General features: G+C 40.9%; 1 protein-coding gene across 3 annotated transcripts in view; it reads left to right on the forward strand.

The window, feature by feature from the left end:
• The window catches only part of RALGPS2 (Ral GEF with PH domain and SH3 binding motif 2), a 91,521-nt gene that overhangs the window by 28,213 nt on the left and 49,167 nt on the right, over nt 1-14,141 (forward strand). For all 3 annotated transcript variants that reach the window (XR_009557856.1, XM_035121306.2, XM_035121307.2), the window contains exons 5-8: nt 317-400; nt 7,854-7,943; nt 9,007-9,099; nt 11,540-11,666. Coding sequence is in view for 2 of the 3 variants with exons in the window: in XM_035121306.2 (XP_034977197.1) it covers nt 317-400; nt 7,854-7,943; nt 9,007-9,099; nt 11,540-11,666 (394 nt within the window). In the remaining variant the exon portion in view is untranslated. The remainder of the gene's footprint in view (nt 1-316; nt 401-7,853; nt 7,944-9,006; nt 9,100-11,539; nt 11,667-14,141) is intronic.

The raw sequence follows: 14,141 nt of genomic DNA on the forward strand, positions 1-14,141 counted from the left end.
ATTAAAAAATTGTTGAAGTATGTGTCAAGCCAAATCTTGCTCCATGTTATTTTACTTTGCAAGCCTGAAGGATCTTATATGCTGTTATAACTTATTAAAAAGTTCAGTTGGAGCTCATAAAATTAAGAGGAAAGAACTCACATTTATATATCAGAATTGCAGTCTTATTGGCAACCATTAGGAAAAGTGTTGTTTTGTGTTTTATTTGATGCACTGTGTTAACTGCACTGATAATAAAATAAGAAAATCCTACCTTGTTTCAAAATGTGGGTAAACAGTTACATCAGCCTTAAACTATTTCTCACTGTTAATCCAGGAACTGTCAAGCTGCGGTTGGAATAAAAAAGAAAAATACAGTTCTGCACCAAATGCAGTTGCCTTTACAAGAAGATTCAACCATGTAAGTTTTCTGTGTACATGTGGCACCTTTGCTGTGTACATCAAATTATTCCATTTACATGAAGCTTTAAAAAACGCAACTTCTTTTGTTAAATGTTACTGTGTATTTGACTGAATAGTGTTTTGGATTTCCTCTCTGGCTGCATGTATGATAATTAGCTGTTTTAAAACTGTTTTGAAACTTTATTCTCAATAAGCTAGCTTGTTATTTACATCCCTGAATTGACCATGTTTGGAGAGTGTACTGAAGGAATGGGTGGAAGATGCATTGGGATCCAGTATTTTATATTAGATCAGCAAGAATTTCTGACTCCTAACTGTTTGACAATATCAGAAACATGAAGGCCTTTTCATTTCTTTCCTCTAGACTGTTAGGATTCCTGAACAGTAGTCTCAGGTGTAGGTATGGACTTGTATATGTAGGTCACCCCAATGTATGGTTCATGGAGCTCCATTGCTTTTCAGCCTACTATGTTTTGAGTTCTCTGAATTACTGTCCTGTAGCCCTGCAATCACATTGCGAGGTTCTTTCCCCCACCCATTTAAATTATCATTATTATTATTATTTTCATCTTCATTGCCAGTGGTAGGTTTGTTCCAAAACAGACCCTCTTCAGCTCCTGTGTCTCTACCCTTAAAATTAGTTTAGAAGCTGCTCTGCTACCTTTTTTAATTTTAAGTGCCAACAGTCTGGTTCCAGTCTGGTTCTGTCTGTTTTCTATAGGCCCAGGTTGTTTCAAGATGTTCTGCAGTGCCAAACCCCTCCTCCCTGCTGCATTGTCTCATCCATGCATTGAGACCACACAGCTTTGCCTGTCAAGCTGACCTTGTGCATGGAATTGGTAGCATTTTGGAGAAAGCTACATTGAAGGTCTTGGCTTTCAACATCCTACCTAGCAACCTAAGTTTCATTTCCAAGACCTCACAACTACATTTCCCCATGTCATTTGTGTCAAAGTGCATCATAACCACTGACCCTTCTGCTAGATGACAGGTGACACCTGCAGCCTTCGCACCAGACAAGCAATTCACCATATGGTCTGCATGCCCACCATACACCCAGGGTGTTGATTAAATGGGAAGTGGGCAAAGGATGGTGAGTTAACTGGGGATTTCCTCCATGGGGTAGCTTAGTGGGCTTTTCTTTTTAACACTTTTCCAAAGTTGGGCTTTAGTCTAGTTTTCTCATTTACCATGGCCTCTCAAGCTTCCCTATTAGGGTAGAGCTGAGAACTAAGTTCTACAAGTTTACCACCCCTATGTTTAGGCACCTCTATAAGTCATGGCAGGATTTAGCTACTAACACACGGTGCCTTTATTACTCTAGGCTGATGTTTTAATTAACTCACCCACACTTCTGTTTATCCCGTGCTTCACTGGCCATGCCTTGGTGGCACAGAAGTCTCTGGGATATGGCAAGTCTCAGCATCCAATTACAGCACAACACTACCTAGAATATAAACCCTCCATGCGCTAACTACAACTTCAGTGACAGTTTGCATGGCACATGTTTGTGCTGCACACAGCCACACCTTCATACTAGTGCATGCTATGGACGTCATGCTAGTGATGCTGGGCTCACCAAGATGTACCACGGTGACTACAAACACAAGACATTTTGCAGAGAATATATGGTACTTCATACAAAGTTTCCCTCTACAGCTTGAGGCAGGTCCGGGGATCTTTGCTAAAATTGCTGTGGTTTCAAACCCAGTCAAGGAACTATTAGAAGCATATACTATGATGAATACATCAAAGGGGGCCTTGTGGACAGGTATAGCCAGAGAAGCAAGGACCGTATCCCTCTGTAGCCAGTCCCATAAGGAACTGCATTCTCCTCCTTGCATGGAGGGCTCAGCTGCCACTACTTAATAAGGGTTCCCTAACAGTGGCCTGCAACCTTATTTCAGGTGGTCTCTCTCTTAAGAACAGGAGCAGGGGTTGTGAGCAATGGCAGCAGTGACTGTTCTGGGATGGAAGTGACAGGAGGAAGCAACTTGAAAGAGGTAGAGAGAGGATTAGGAGCCAGAAGTGCTCCTTATTTTATTGAATTACAATAAAATATTACAATTAAGATGCTGACTTTAGAAGACAATACCGAATTAGAAAAATATTTGCCACAGAAGCAGTGTGTGTGTGCGTGTGTGTGCATTAATTAAAGCCTTTCAGGGATATTCTGTGTTCCTCATTGTTAACATATCTATTGCAAGAATGGTCTGACTTTTTAATGTCTATTAGAGCTGATGTGTTAGTGCCTTAATTCTAAATTCATTCTATTTTTAATATCTTTTAAAAATAAAATGGTATGAACAACTTCTCATAGCTACATCTCACTGCAAAGACAGTCAAGCTCGGGTATTGGAATATGCACATTCCATGAGACATAGATTTTCTGACAAATAATTGACACCAGTGTAGCAGCAGTTCTCACACAACATAGTACAATGGGGCTTTTCTTCACAAACTGGAGGTGAAAGGTACAATATATGTAGAAACTGCAATTTGCATCACCTACTTCCCCTACCTCAAAATCTGAGTTTAGAGGTTACTCATGCACTTTGGCACAGCTTCTACAGATGTGAAAGTAGTTAAATAATTAGCCATGGAAATACTAGAATCCTCTTGACATACTACAGTCTACTGCACAATACCCCTGCTAGTTTTAAAATCCAGAATGCTCTTACTAAAAGCCATCTGTAAGCCATTTACTACTACCATCCTTGCCAAATGTGAATACTGTTACACTTTTCGGAAGAGTGGAAGAAAATTGGAAGATGGTATTCATTGTACTGTTTATATTCAGAAATAGTCTTAAAGGAGAGTAATTCCAGTAGGAAAAAAGTGAAGAAAAAGTAGAAAATAAATGATTTTACACATTAGCAATTACTGTATATTCAAGTGGAATTCAAACCTTTTTACAGAAAGAACAGGTTGCTTACTTACAGCTGTGGTTGGACTCTGTGCCCGCGTAGACATTGTTTTAAAACTTTGGAGAGATGGACTAGTGTTCTGGAGAGCTGTCCACCTCCACCTCAAGAGGGGACTCCTGTCTTCCTGCATGCAGGAGGGACTGCATGCAGTGACTATATGAGGAAGTTTCAGAGAAGAACAGATTAAATTTTTATTACAGAATGTTTTCATGATGTACAGGCACTGAAGCAGAGTATACCATACCTCTGGGAATCAGGTGCACACAGAGGAAGTTTTGATGGGGTGGGGGGGTAATTGGTTTACTTTCATTCTTCTTATTATGTAGTTTGTGTTTTTTATCTTGAATTTTTAGGTTGTGAATTGAGATTTGCGGATGAAGGGGGGTATACAAATTTAATAAATGGGTAATGTTAAGTAATAAGTATTAGGGGGACTAACATAAAACAGGGCAAGCAAGTTCTTTCCAAGGCAGGTAGCCAGCAGGTCTTGCTGTATCAGCTGTGCTAGATGCCGTATGATTTTTGTACACAATTTGAATTCTGTCGTATAACTACTATTTGGCATTATAGGAAGCAGCATTTCTTTGGTTCCTCTCTGTTTTCATGCCATATTGCACAGTTAAGTTTTCAATAAAATGTAGGATGCATATAACAGGCATGATTTTTTTTATTTTTTTGAAATCTTTGCTCAAGGGTGATAGCATGCTATGGAGGATATCACACTATACCAGGCAGAGGGCCTTCTCGGTAGTGGCACCGGAATGCCCTCCCACTAGAGGTCAAAGAGAACAACAACTACCAGATCTTTAGAAGGCATCTCAAGGCAGCCCTGTACAGGGAATCTTTTAATGTCTGATGGATTTCTGTATTTTAATATTTTGTTGGAAGCCGCCCAGAGTGGCTGGGGGAACCCGGCCAGATGGGCGGGGTATAAATAATAAATTATTATTATTATCAAAAAGTAAAATGGCTTTGCAGCTTAAAATTGTCCAATGCAGTGTGTTAGCTCATTTGCACAGGCTACACCTGTTTCCTGGACCAATGGCATATACTTAACTTGTTTGCTTATACTTAATGGGTCAGAACATTACAGGGCTGGAGGATGTTATTCCAGGGGAGTGATATTAGGAATCCGGAATCTGCAGAGTTAAGTGTTGGTTCCAGGGGGATCTGGTGTTCTAGATAGCAAAATATTTTCCAGGCTATTCATAGATAGCCCAACAATGTAGTGGGAGCACCGAAGGCCCACCAAGCTTCATTTGTCCCAATGCTGTGTGGTTTCCGAACAAGTAACCTGGGTTCCATAGAACTCATCTCATATGTTGCTAGAGTAGAGAATTTTTCTTAAGGGATTGTATTCCCTCAAGATTCCTAATTCCAGCTGTGGAAAATAACAAACACAGGAAAGACATAATGACACGAGGGGGAGAAAGCATGGAAACGGGCTATTTAAAGGTGGAGCAGCCTGTCTTGAAGTATCCCATGGAGGTCTAGCAGCAGGCTGAACTATTGGCTGGGTGGATGGAACAGACTGAGCCATAGAAAAGCTGGATTGAGGAAGACTGAACAGTGTTGTTTCATGGTGGAAGATAATTAATTTTTTGGTTTCCGGGGTAGGGGATACCTGAGATGAAAAGTGATTGGACTGAGGATTAGGCTGGATGGAAGGAGTACTCCAAAATAATAGTTTTCTGTGTGGTTGTCACTGCACATACAAAAATGTCACAGACTGATTGGACAGTCCTGGGGGGAAAGGTGACGGTCCAGACCTAATCAGGGCAGAGTGTCCCAAGTGCAGACCATAGTTCTGCTTGAGTAGCAGGGAGATGCAATTTTTTACTGATTAGATAAGTCTGGACTGCTTAGGGTGGGCTGTGTTGCCCACTATGATTCTGCTGACAGAAATTGAGCAGGGTTGCTCCCTAGGTAAGTACCATTGCCTGACTTCTCACAACACCCTGAATCTCATTTTTTTCAGGAATTAATGTAGCATTCTGAAATTCATGACTCTCTATATTAAATCTGAAACCAAAATTGTAGAACACATTAAACATATCTGCTGAGAAAATATGTGTGGGCAGGAGTGTCTATTTGTTCAGGGATTCCAGTGCTCAAAAGGACTTATTCAAATAGTGTAAATATCAGCCCTGCTTAGTACTGCCACTGGCCTGGCCTGGACATTGAGATTTCCTCTAGGCATTCTCAAGAGCCTATGCACACCCAGGATGACTCCCACCCAGAACAATGTCACATCACCAACTTCTTCAGAAAGACTCTTCAAATCACTTGAGGTGATAGGGGTGCAAGAAGGCAGCAGGTATTGCATGATTGCATTTCAGAGTCCCATTGTGCGTGTGAGCTTGTTACTAGTCACTGGAGTCTAGCAGCTGTTTCAAAGCCATAATAGACATATTTCTCTCTTGTCATTCCCCCCCCCCTTTCAACAGTACATTAAAGCACAAACTCATCCCTTATATAAAGTTTTACTCTTTGGAAAGCTTTCCAACTTTAAATTATTCTGGTGGCAATCTTTGGGTTTTGGTTTGGAATTCCAGAGTCTCTGTGGCATCAACAGCAATGCAGAACTAAAGAGAGGTGAATTCCATGGCTGTATTATAAATAAACAAATGTGGGACTTTACAACTTCATTATGAGATAAACTAGGTAAACACTTGATTGGAGTGACAAATCCAGCTAAATTTCTCAAGAAACACATTCCTACTTTTTTCGGAAACTAAACTTTAAAATTCACTAAAAGATGCAGACTTCAATGTCGAGACTATTTCTCACCACATGCTGTGTGCTTGAAATATGTGTCCAAATAATTCCCTGTTGCTCAAAATCAGCATATGAGTTTTAGTACCTCCTAGGTTCTTGATTCCCCTTTCTCCCTTAAATTCACAATGCCTGCAGTAAAGGCTAAAAGTCAATGCCAAATTAGATGTGATGCTCGCCATATAGTTTGCATATGTGCCATTTTTATTATTACAGTAATAGCAATTGCAGTGCTTTTTTCTATAAAAAATGTTTAGGGGGTACTCTCATTTTCCTACTCATATTGAAATACTGCCCCTCAATGAAGCCAAACAGATTCACAAGATGTGCCCCCCAAAAAAGCACTGCCTTATTGAATTGGGGGTGTTGTGTTTATATAACTAACAATAAAAAGCAAAGTAAAACAAAACAAGGGAAAGGGGAAGGAATGGATCAGCATTCACAGGTTAGGATCATTTTCAGTTTACAGAGGTATTTTACCTGTACATTCAGCGTAGCCTTGTCAGCCTACTGATTTATATAATACTAGCTGGCTCTGCCACACATTGCCGTGGCTAATCCCTGTGACTGCCACCACCCTGTGTCGATCCATGACGTATCCATGCCCCCTCCCCCCCACCCCTGGGTTTTCCCTGTGACTCCCCCCAACCTGTCCCATCCTGTGGCGTATTACGCCCCCTCTTTCCCCCACCCCGGGTCATCCCTGTGACTGGCCCCACCGTGTACTGACCTATCCCATCCCCTCCTCCCCCCAACCCCCACCCAGGCGAGTCAGTACCTCCATTCGGCCTAGTCTGTAAAGGCTTTGGCCTAGTATGTAAACGGCAGCTGAGGTGCTGTTGAGAGGGAAGGTTCTATAGGTGTAGTACCAGTGTAGCCACCGCTAGAGGGTGATGGTTTGCAACCTGGATCTTTCCCCAGCATGCACTTTTGGGTGAGGTGTGTTCTGTAACATGGGGTTTGGGGTTTTTTACGTGGTGTAGGTGTGGCGTCTGTCTTAGCAAACTTCATAAGATTAATCTCACGGTCGCATGGGATGTTGTGTGCAAATTTGAACGCTATTGGTCAAGTGGTTTCGGTGAAAAGTGGAAACACACTCACATGCCGTTTTTACATTTAGATAGATAGATAGATAGCCTACTGATTAATAATACTTATTAATTTATTTAATCTATTATATGTAGCTGGTTTATGTATGGTGAATAAGGATAGGCCATCTGTTCGTTGTAGGCAGCACAGCAAAGTGGGGTTAGCCCTTTGCTCCTGCCGCAGTCCTGAGCAGAATTGGGCACACACAACACAGCTGCTATTTCAGAATGCAAAGAGGAACTTTCCTCCCATTTTTGATGACAGGCATTTGGGAAAGCATTTATCGAAACTGAAATTTGTATTGGGGTTGAAATTGATATCAATATATATCAATGCTAGTAGTAAGTTTGAATTATTTAATATTTTTAATTATTAGTACTATGTATATATGTTACACATTTTATCTTCTTAGTAAGTTCACTATGCAATTCTTGTTTAATATACCCTGTTAATATAATTAGATTAAACAGCAAAACTTTAGAAATGCTCATAGTAGTGAATGAATTTGCATGTTTCTGGTAACTAATTAGGCTGCTAACTAAAATCAGTTTTCATAATGTGAAAACACATGAGAATAATGTCAAAATCACCAGTCTTATAACAATACCACCTTTTGTTTTCTGTTTTTATATGTATTATTACCACTCTCTCTTTTTTTAGGTAAGTTTTTGGGTAGTTAGAGAAATTCTTCATGCACAGACATTAAAAATACGAGCTGAAGTTCTGAGCCACTATATTAAAACAGCTAAGGTAAGAAACTTTTGTTCTGGAGCCTTAATCAGGGTTGATAGAGACCTAGGTTTAGAAGTACGCTCAGTAAATATTTGGCTCCATTTACATATGACTAGAGGAAATGTGTAGCCTAGTCAGTTATATGAACTCTAACCTGGAATATTCGAACAATATTCAGTGATGATGATTCCTGATTATACTTTGAAAGAGCAATCAAAAGGTGTTAAGTGTAATATTGCTAATTCATTTGTTTGGGGTATGGTGTGGCAAGAATACTTTTTGCGACATGATGCAGATAAATGTTTGATTATTTTCCATCCAGTGGCTAGTATATGACTAAGACAGGAATGCCACATCACTGCCCATGGGTGTTTGCATTGGTGACATAACTATGGTTTATTGGCCAGTGTTTAGTTTACTTCAGACCAAGGTCACACACAAAGCTTATCTATTACTAGCTGCCCCTGCCACGCGTTGCTGTGGCTAATCCCTGTGACTGCCACTAGCCTGTGTCGATCCATGACGTATCCCTCCCCCTCCTCCCCCCACCCCTGGGGTTTCCCTGTGGCTGGCCCCACCATGTACTGACCTTTCCCGTCCCCTCCTCCCCCCAACCCCCCTCAGGCGAGTCAGTACCTCCATCCGGCCTAGTCTGTAAATGCTTTGGCCTAGTATGTAAACGGCAGCTGAGGTGCTGTTAGAGGGAAGGTTCTATATAAGTTCTATAGGTGTAGTACCAGTGTAGCCGACGCTAGAGGGCGCCGATTTGCAACCTGGTTCTTTTCCCAGCATGCATTTTCATCTGAGCTGTGTGTTTTGAAACACAGAGTTTACGTGTGTTTACGTGGGGGGGTTTATGTGGCACAGGTGTGACACCTGTCTTTGAAAATGGTATGGGCTTGCTCTCATATTCGCATGCGGCATTGTGTAAAAATTTTGGAGAGCTATAATTTTCCTCTGTTTTTCAGTTTTTTGTTCATGGTGCCACTTGTCTTTGTAAAATAGGCTGATAATTTAAGTTGTGGCAAACTCAATATATTACAGTACTAGACACTAAACTGCTGTTTTCCTCTCTTCTCAGAAACTCTATGAGTTGAATAATCTACATGCTCTTATGGCTGTGGTGTCTGGATTACAAAGTGCCCCCATCTTCAGGTTGACCAAAACTTGGGCGGTGAGTGAACTCGGGTGTTAACACTGAGTTAGGGAGTTGCGCAGTGGAAGTGGAATGATTAATAATAATAATATTAATAAAACTTATTTATATCCCGCGCTCCCCGGCCAAAGTCAGGCTCAGAGTGGCTAACATCATACAAGTAAGACAATGCATAAAAAACAAGTGATCAGTTAATTAAGATATATCCCACAATTAATTCAAACAAATTAAAATTAAAACTGGACAAGTGGCAATCTTCAGGTTAAAATTGAAGGCAGTTACCAGCTGTTTCCACTGATATTATCAGCACATGTGAGCACACTGGGAACCTTCTTCGTGCTTGTTCTTATATAAGGAGAAAATGAGTCAGGCTGAACCCTGACCAAAGGCCTGGCGGAACTGCTCCATCTTTTAGCCCCTGCGGAAAGATGTCAAATCCCGCAGGGCCCTAGTCTCTTGTGAGAGAGTGTTCCACCGAAAAGGCCCTGGCTCTGGTCAAGGTCAGTCTGATTTCTCTGGGGCCCGGAATCTGTAGGATGTTGTTATTTGCAGACCATAAGGTCCTCTGTGGGGCATACCAGGAGAGGCTGTTTACAGGCAGCTCCCCATTTACCCGTGTCCAGTACTGTATGTGTGCGACTGTTTATATGGGCATTGCACCGAATCTGGAAGTGACCTGGAAACGTCATAAAGACATCACTGAAATGTCACTAAAGGAGCGGGATGTGGGCGGGGCAGAACAGGGTGTCTGTAGGCTTTTTGAGGAGGGGTTTCAATTATACCGACACATGTAACCCTTGCATAAATGGGACCTGCCTGTAGTTGATTTCACATAGGGTACTTGTTGCACCATAGGAGCCAACTCCTAGGGGCCTTGGGGATTTCGGCCCCCCACTATAAAATATTTGAGGGGGCTGGGCCTCCACAAATTTGATGGGCATTCCCATTCAAATGGTGTGTGCGCGCTCACTGCATCATATGGTCAATTATGTGGAGCAGGGCTTACCTAGACGCCCACAATATTTTACTCAAGTTGGCACCCTTTGTTGGGCATTATATAAACTTACCTAAATCCCTTCAGTTTCCTTTGAAGTCTATCTTTATGAGTGACTTATTCCTGACGGTCTGATCTGAAAGCACAGATGTTCTGCTTTCTCAGAAAGCTTATATTATTCATGCCCTTTCTCCGTGTTTGTCTATTTTGGTTCTCTGTTAAATAGACTCCTAGAGAGTGATTCAGTGCCCCTTCTGTTAATATTCATTCAACCGTTCTCTAATTTGGCATCCTTCTGTAAACATTCATTTATCGTCCCAGGTGAGAACTATAACTGACTCAGTAACTGGTTGTGTGTACAACATAAGAATTATTTTTGATGTGTGTGTGTGTGTGTGTTACTCTTTCACTCTCATGGAGTCTATCCCTTGCTGCAGCAGTTTGTGCTTTCAGGATGGTTTGAAATGGCAATATTATTGGGTGATGCCCACTGGTACGGCCTACTGACAAGAGAGGGAAAGCATTTCTGACAATCTTCCATCTCCACTTTTCAGCATCGTCCATGTCTTCCTAAATCTGCTCTAGTGGGTTCTCCCAAGCCTCTGGAGAATGAGTGCTATAGGAGGGAGGGGGGATTGGCAAATACTTTTTCCTTCCTTGTTCTGCTGACAGTTTCCCTTTTAACCTCAGACATTAATACCACTCTTTAAATTGAACCACATAGTTATTCCAAAAATTACTTTTGTACCATAGGCTCACAAATTGTGACTGGACTTGGTGGTATTAGCTTTTACTAGCCATCTATGAAGTTCTACTATGATAGCTCGACAATACATGAATTTACCAATGCATCTTATTTTCTGAAGATTTTTTTATAACTCATGCTGCTTTGACTACAGTATTGTTAGCTGCTTAGAGCAATTCATATTGAGGCTTGATATAAATCCTTTAATTGATTCAATTAGCTAAAGGCACAAAACATTCTTTCCCCCCACTCTGGTTACTCCCGTGTTTCTCCGAAAATAAGCCATACCCCCAAAATATGTCATACCCTGAAAATAAGCCATAGTGATAGGCAGTTTAACCTTGTAGGTTAAACTGTACCATACTTAATAAAAAAATAAGACATCCCCTGAAAATAAGCCACCGTGTTTTTTTTTTGAGGAAAAATAAATATAAGACGGTGTCTTATTTTTGGAGAAACACGGTATTTAGACTTAAAAGAAACCCTGTATTGCCAAAGTACTAATCCTGCGTCATCAAACTACTATAGTAATATACAGTATAGCACGGCTCAGACCTTTTCACAATTAAAATGCTTTCAAATTGTATATAACAAAACAGTTGTAACTTTTCAGTACAGTATTTCCTTATGCATAGTACAAAATAACTGTAAACTTGTTGGGGGCGGGGAGCCATTGCTTTCCTAATAACTATATTTTGGTTCTTCCTCTCTCCCTAAAGCTACTGAGCCGAAAGGACAAAACTACTTTTGAGAAGCTGGAATATGTAATGAGTAAAGAAGAAAATTATAAGAGACTTAGAAACTATATAAACAGCTTGAAGATGACTCCTTGCATTCCTTATTTAGGTAAGATGAACATTTTAACTTTGTTTACTTGTATCATAAAAATATTAGTACCTGTATGGACCCCACATTGTGGCAACTCCTTCCTTCCTGCCACCAACTGTAGGGAAGGGGGAGGGGAATGATGGGGGCAGCATTTTTTATGGCTTTTCAAGTATACTTTGCTTCAAAGAGCACACCCAGGAGAAGAGAGAGGAACCCTCCTGAGGTCGCCGTGGAGGGGCTAAATGTCAGCTGTCAAGGAAGGCATATATTGATGTGAGAGGGATGTGAATTGACTGAGGGATTTTAAAGTTTCTTCTCATCTTAAAGATTTGTGGTTGTGGCAGCATTATTGATATAGCAGAGGCTTGTCTGTCAGCATTGCCATGTTACTGAATTGGGAAAATGCTGGCTCTTCCTTTTTTTAAAACAACAACAACCATGCAGAATACAATTATTTCTTTGGATTGGGGGCTGTGCCTCATTTTGTTGGAATTGCATCTAGTTTACCTTAGCAGCCACATTTGTGGCTTCCTGTTTATTAAGAGCAGAGCAGGAGGAGAGTTTTTTAATGTTTAAATTCATTGACAGTTACCTCAGTGTGGCATGAGATGCTCTTACAAAGCTACTGCATACAGGAAGTATGTTCAATCTTATTGATACTGGATAAGATGCAGTGTTACACAACTGGACAAGATTTGTTTCCTTCCCTCCCCTGCAGCTTTGTGTGCAGAGAAGGTCCCCAATCCCCAGATTTGGGGGGGGGGGGCTTAAGTAACTGCAGGGGAGGAAAGGGAAGAGAACTCAAGTGCATGAACAGGTTGTCATTATTGGATTTCACCCATTTTTTATCACTGTATGCTTTGTCCTTTAGAACAGAAAATAATACAACATTGATTTAGAACCCAACAAAAATCACTCCATTTATTGCTTTCTCATCCTATTTTGCTCAGAAACCATAATGCAGCACACATGAAAAACATGATGCTGTTATAACGAAGAAAAACAATTTCAATTCTAAAATGCTGCATTTTTATTTAGTGCTTAATGTGCATGTTTTTTCCTAGGGCAAATAGTGTTTTTTTGTATGAAAGTTCTACATACTTTTACATCTTCTTGCTGTGTAGTCGCCCACTGCATGTTAATTTTGTAGTAATCTGGCAACTTTCATATTTCTTGCGTCGGTCAAGATCTGAAGAGGGGGACCGTGTGCATGTGGACAGTTGCTCTGTGCATGCAGCATGCATGTTTTCATGCTGGCTTTCTCCTGGTGGCAGCCCATTATACTTTATGGAATGCCACTTGAGATGCTCTTCTTCTTCTTTGGCGATCACTCGTAGCCAAGTAAGATTGTCTTCCATAAACACAGTTTTAACAATGAGTCCGTAAGCGACTGTGGAGACCAATTCTGGATCCACACGTCCTTCCACAGTGGGGACATTGGTTTCCGGGCGGGAGTTGATCACAGTGTGGATTTTCCAAGCGTGCCTTCCTCTTAGCACGTTTCTCCCTTGCATCCTGAGTTTGAGTGTCTTCAAAGCCCATGAATGACACCTTTGGTAAAGGCTGTTCTCCAACTGGAGCACTCGCAGGCCAGTGTTTCCCAATTGTCAGTGCTTATACAGTACTACATTTTTTAAAGATTTGCCTTGAGACTGTCTTTAAACCTCTTTTGTTGACCACCAGAATTACGCTTTCCATTTTTAAGTTCAGAATAGAGTTGTTGTTTTGGAATCAGGCATCCGCACAACATGACCAGTCCAACAAAGTTGATGCTGAAGAATCATTGCTTCAACACTGGTGATCTTTGCTTTTTCCAGTACACTGATATTAGTTCGCCTGTCTTCCCAAGTGATGTGTAAAAATTTTCGGAGACACCGTTGATGGAATCTTTTGAGGAGTTGGAGATGCTACTGGGGTCTTGGCCCACCAATTTTGGTTTCACTTGCTAGGCTGTCAAGCTGTTTGATAGGCACTGACCTGACCCCTCCTTGGATGGGTTTCCTTTGCTCATGTCCTTGCACAAACAGAAAAACCACCCCTTTTTGCCTCCCCCCAAATTATCTGTGGAGAAGTATATTTCTCTTTGTAGTGCTGAACTTTTTGTGCTAGTCATATCAGATGGGCAGCGGGTTCTTATTGCTGGTGAGTAGACAAGTTATTTTATGGAACTGAGGTGAGAGTACTATGGTGGAAAAGTCCCATTAAATAAGCCATTGGGTATGTTCCTTCTTCTTTAATTTGAAGACGTGAACCAAAAGTTTTAAAGTTGAATATAGCTAGGGTCTTGCGCTGCTTCATTAAAACAGTTCTTTAAAAATCATAATATACAATGTGAGCAGTATCTGTCAACCACTCACATGAGCTTATTGGAATAACTTTTAGCCAAATGTTTAATAGTAATATATTCTAAAAAAAGATTTAAGTTTTTAAAAAAGAATGAGGTTTTCAGAGTTGAACCAAGCTGAAATTACTGAGGGTATTTCACACTGTGCT

Source organism: Zootoca vivipara, chromosome 7 (assembly GCF_963506605.1).
Source record: "Zootoca vivipara chromosome 7, rZooViv1.1, whole genome shotgun sequence".
In the NCBI taxonomy this organism is placed as follows: Eukaryota; Metazoa; Chordata; class Lepidosauria; order Squamata; family Lacertidae; genus Zootoca; species Zootoca vivipara.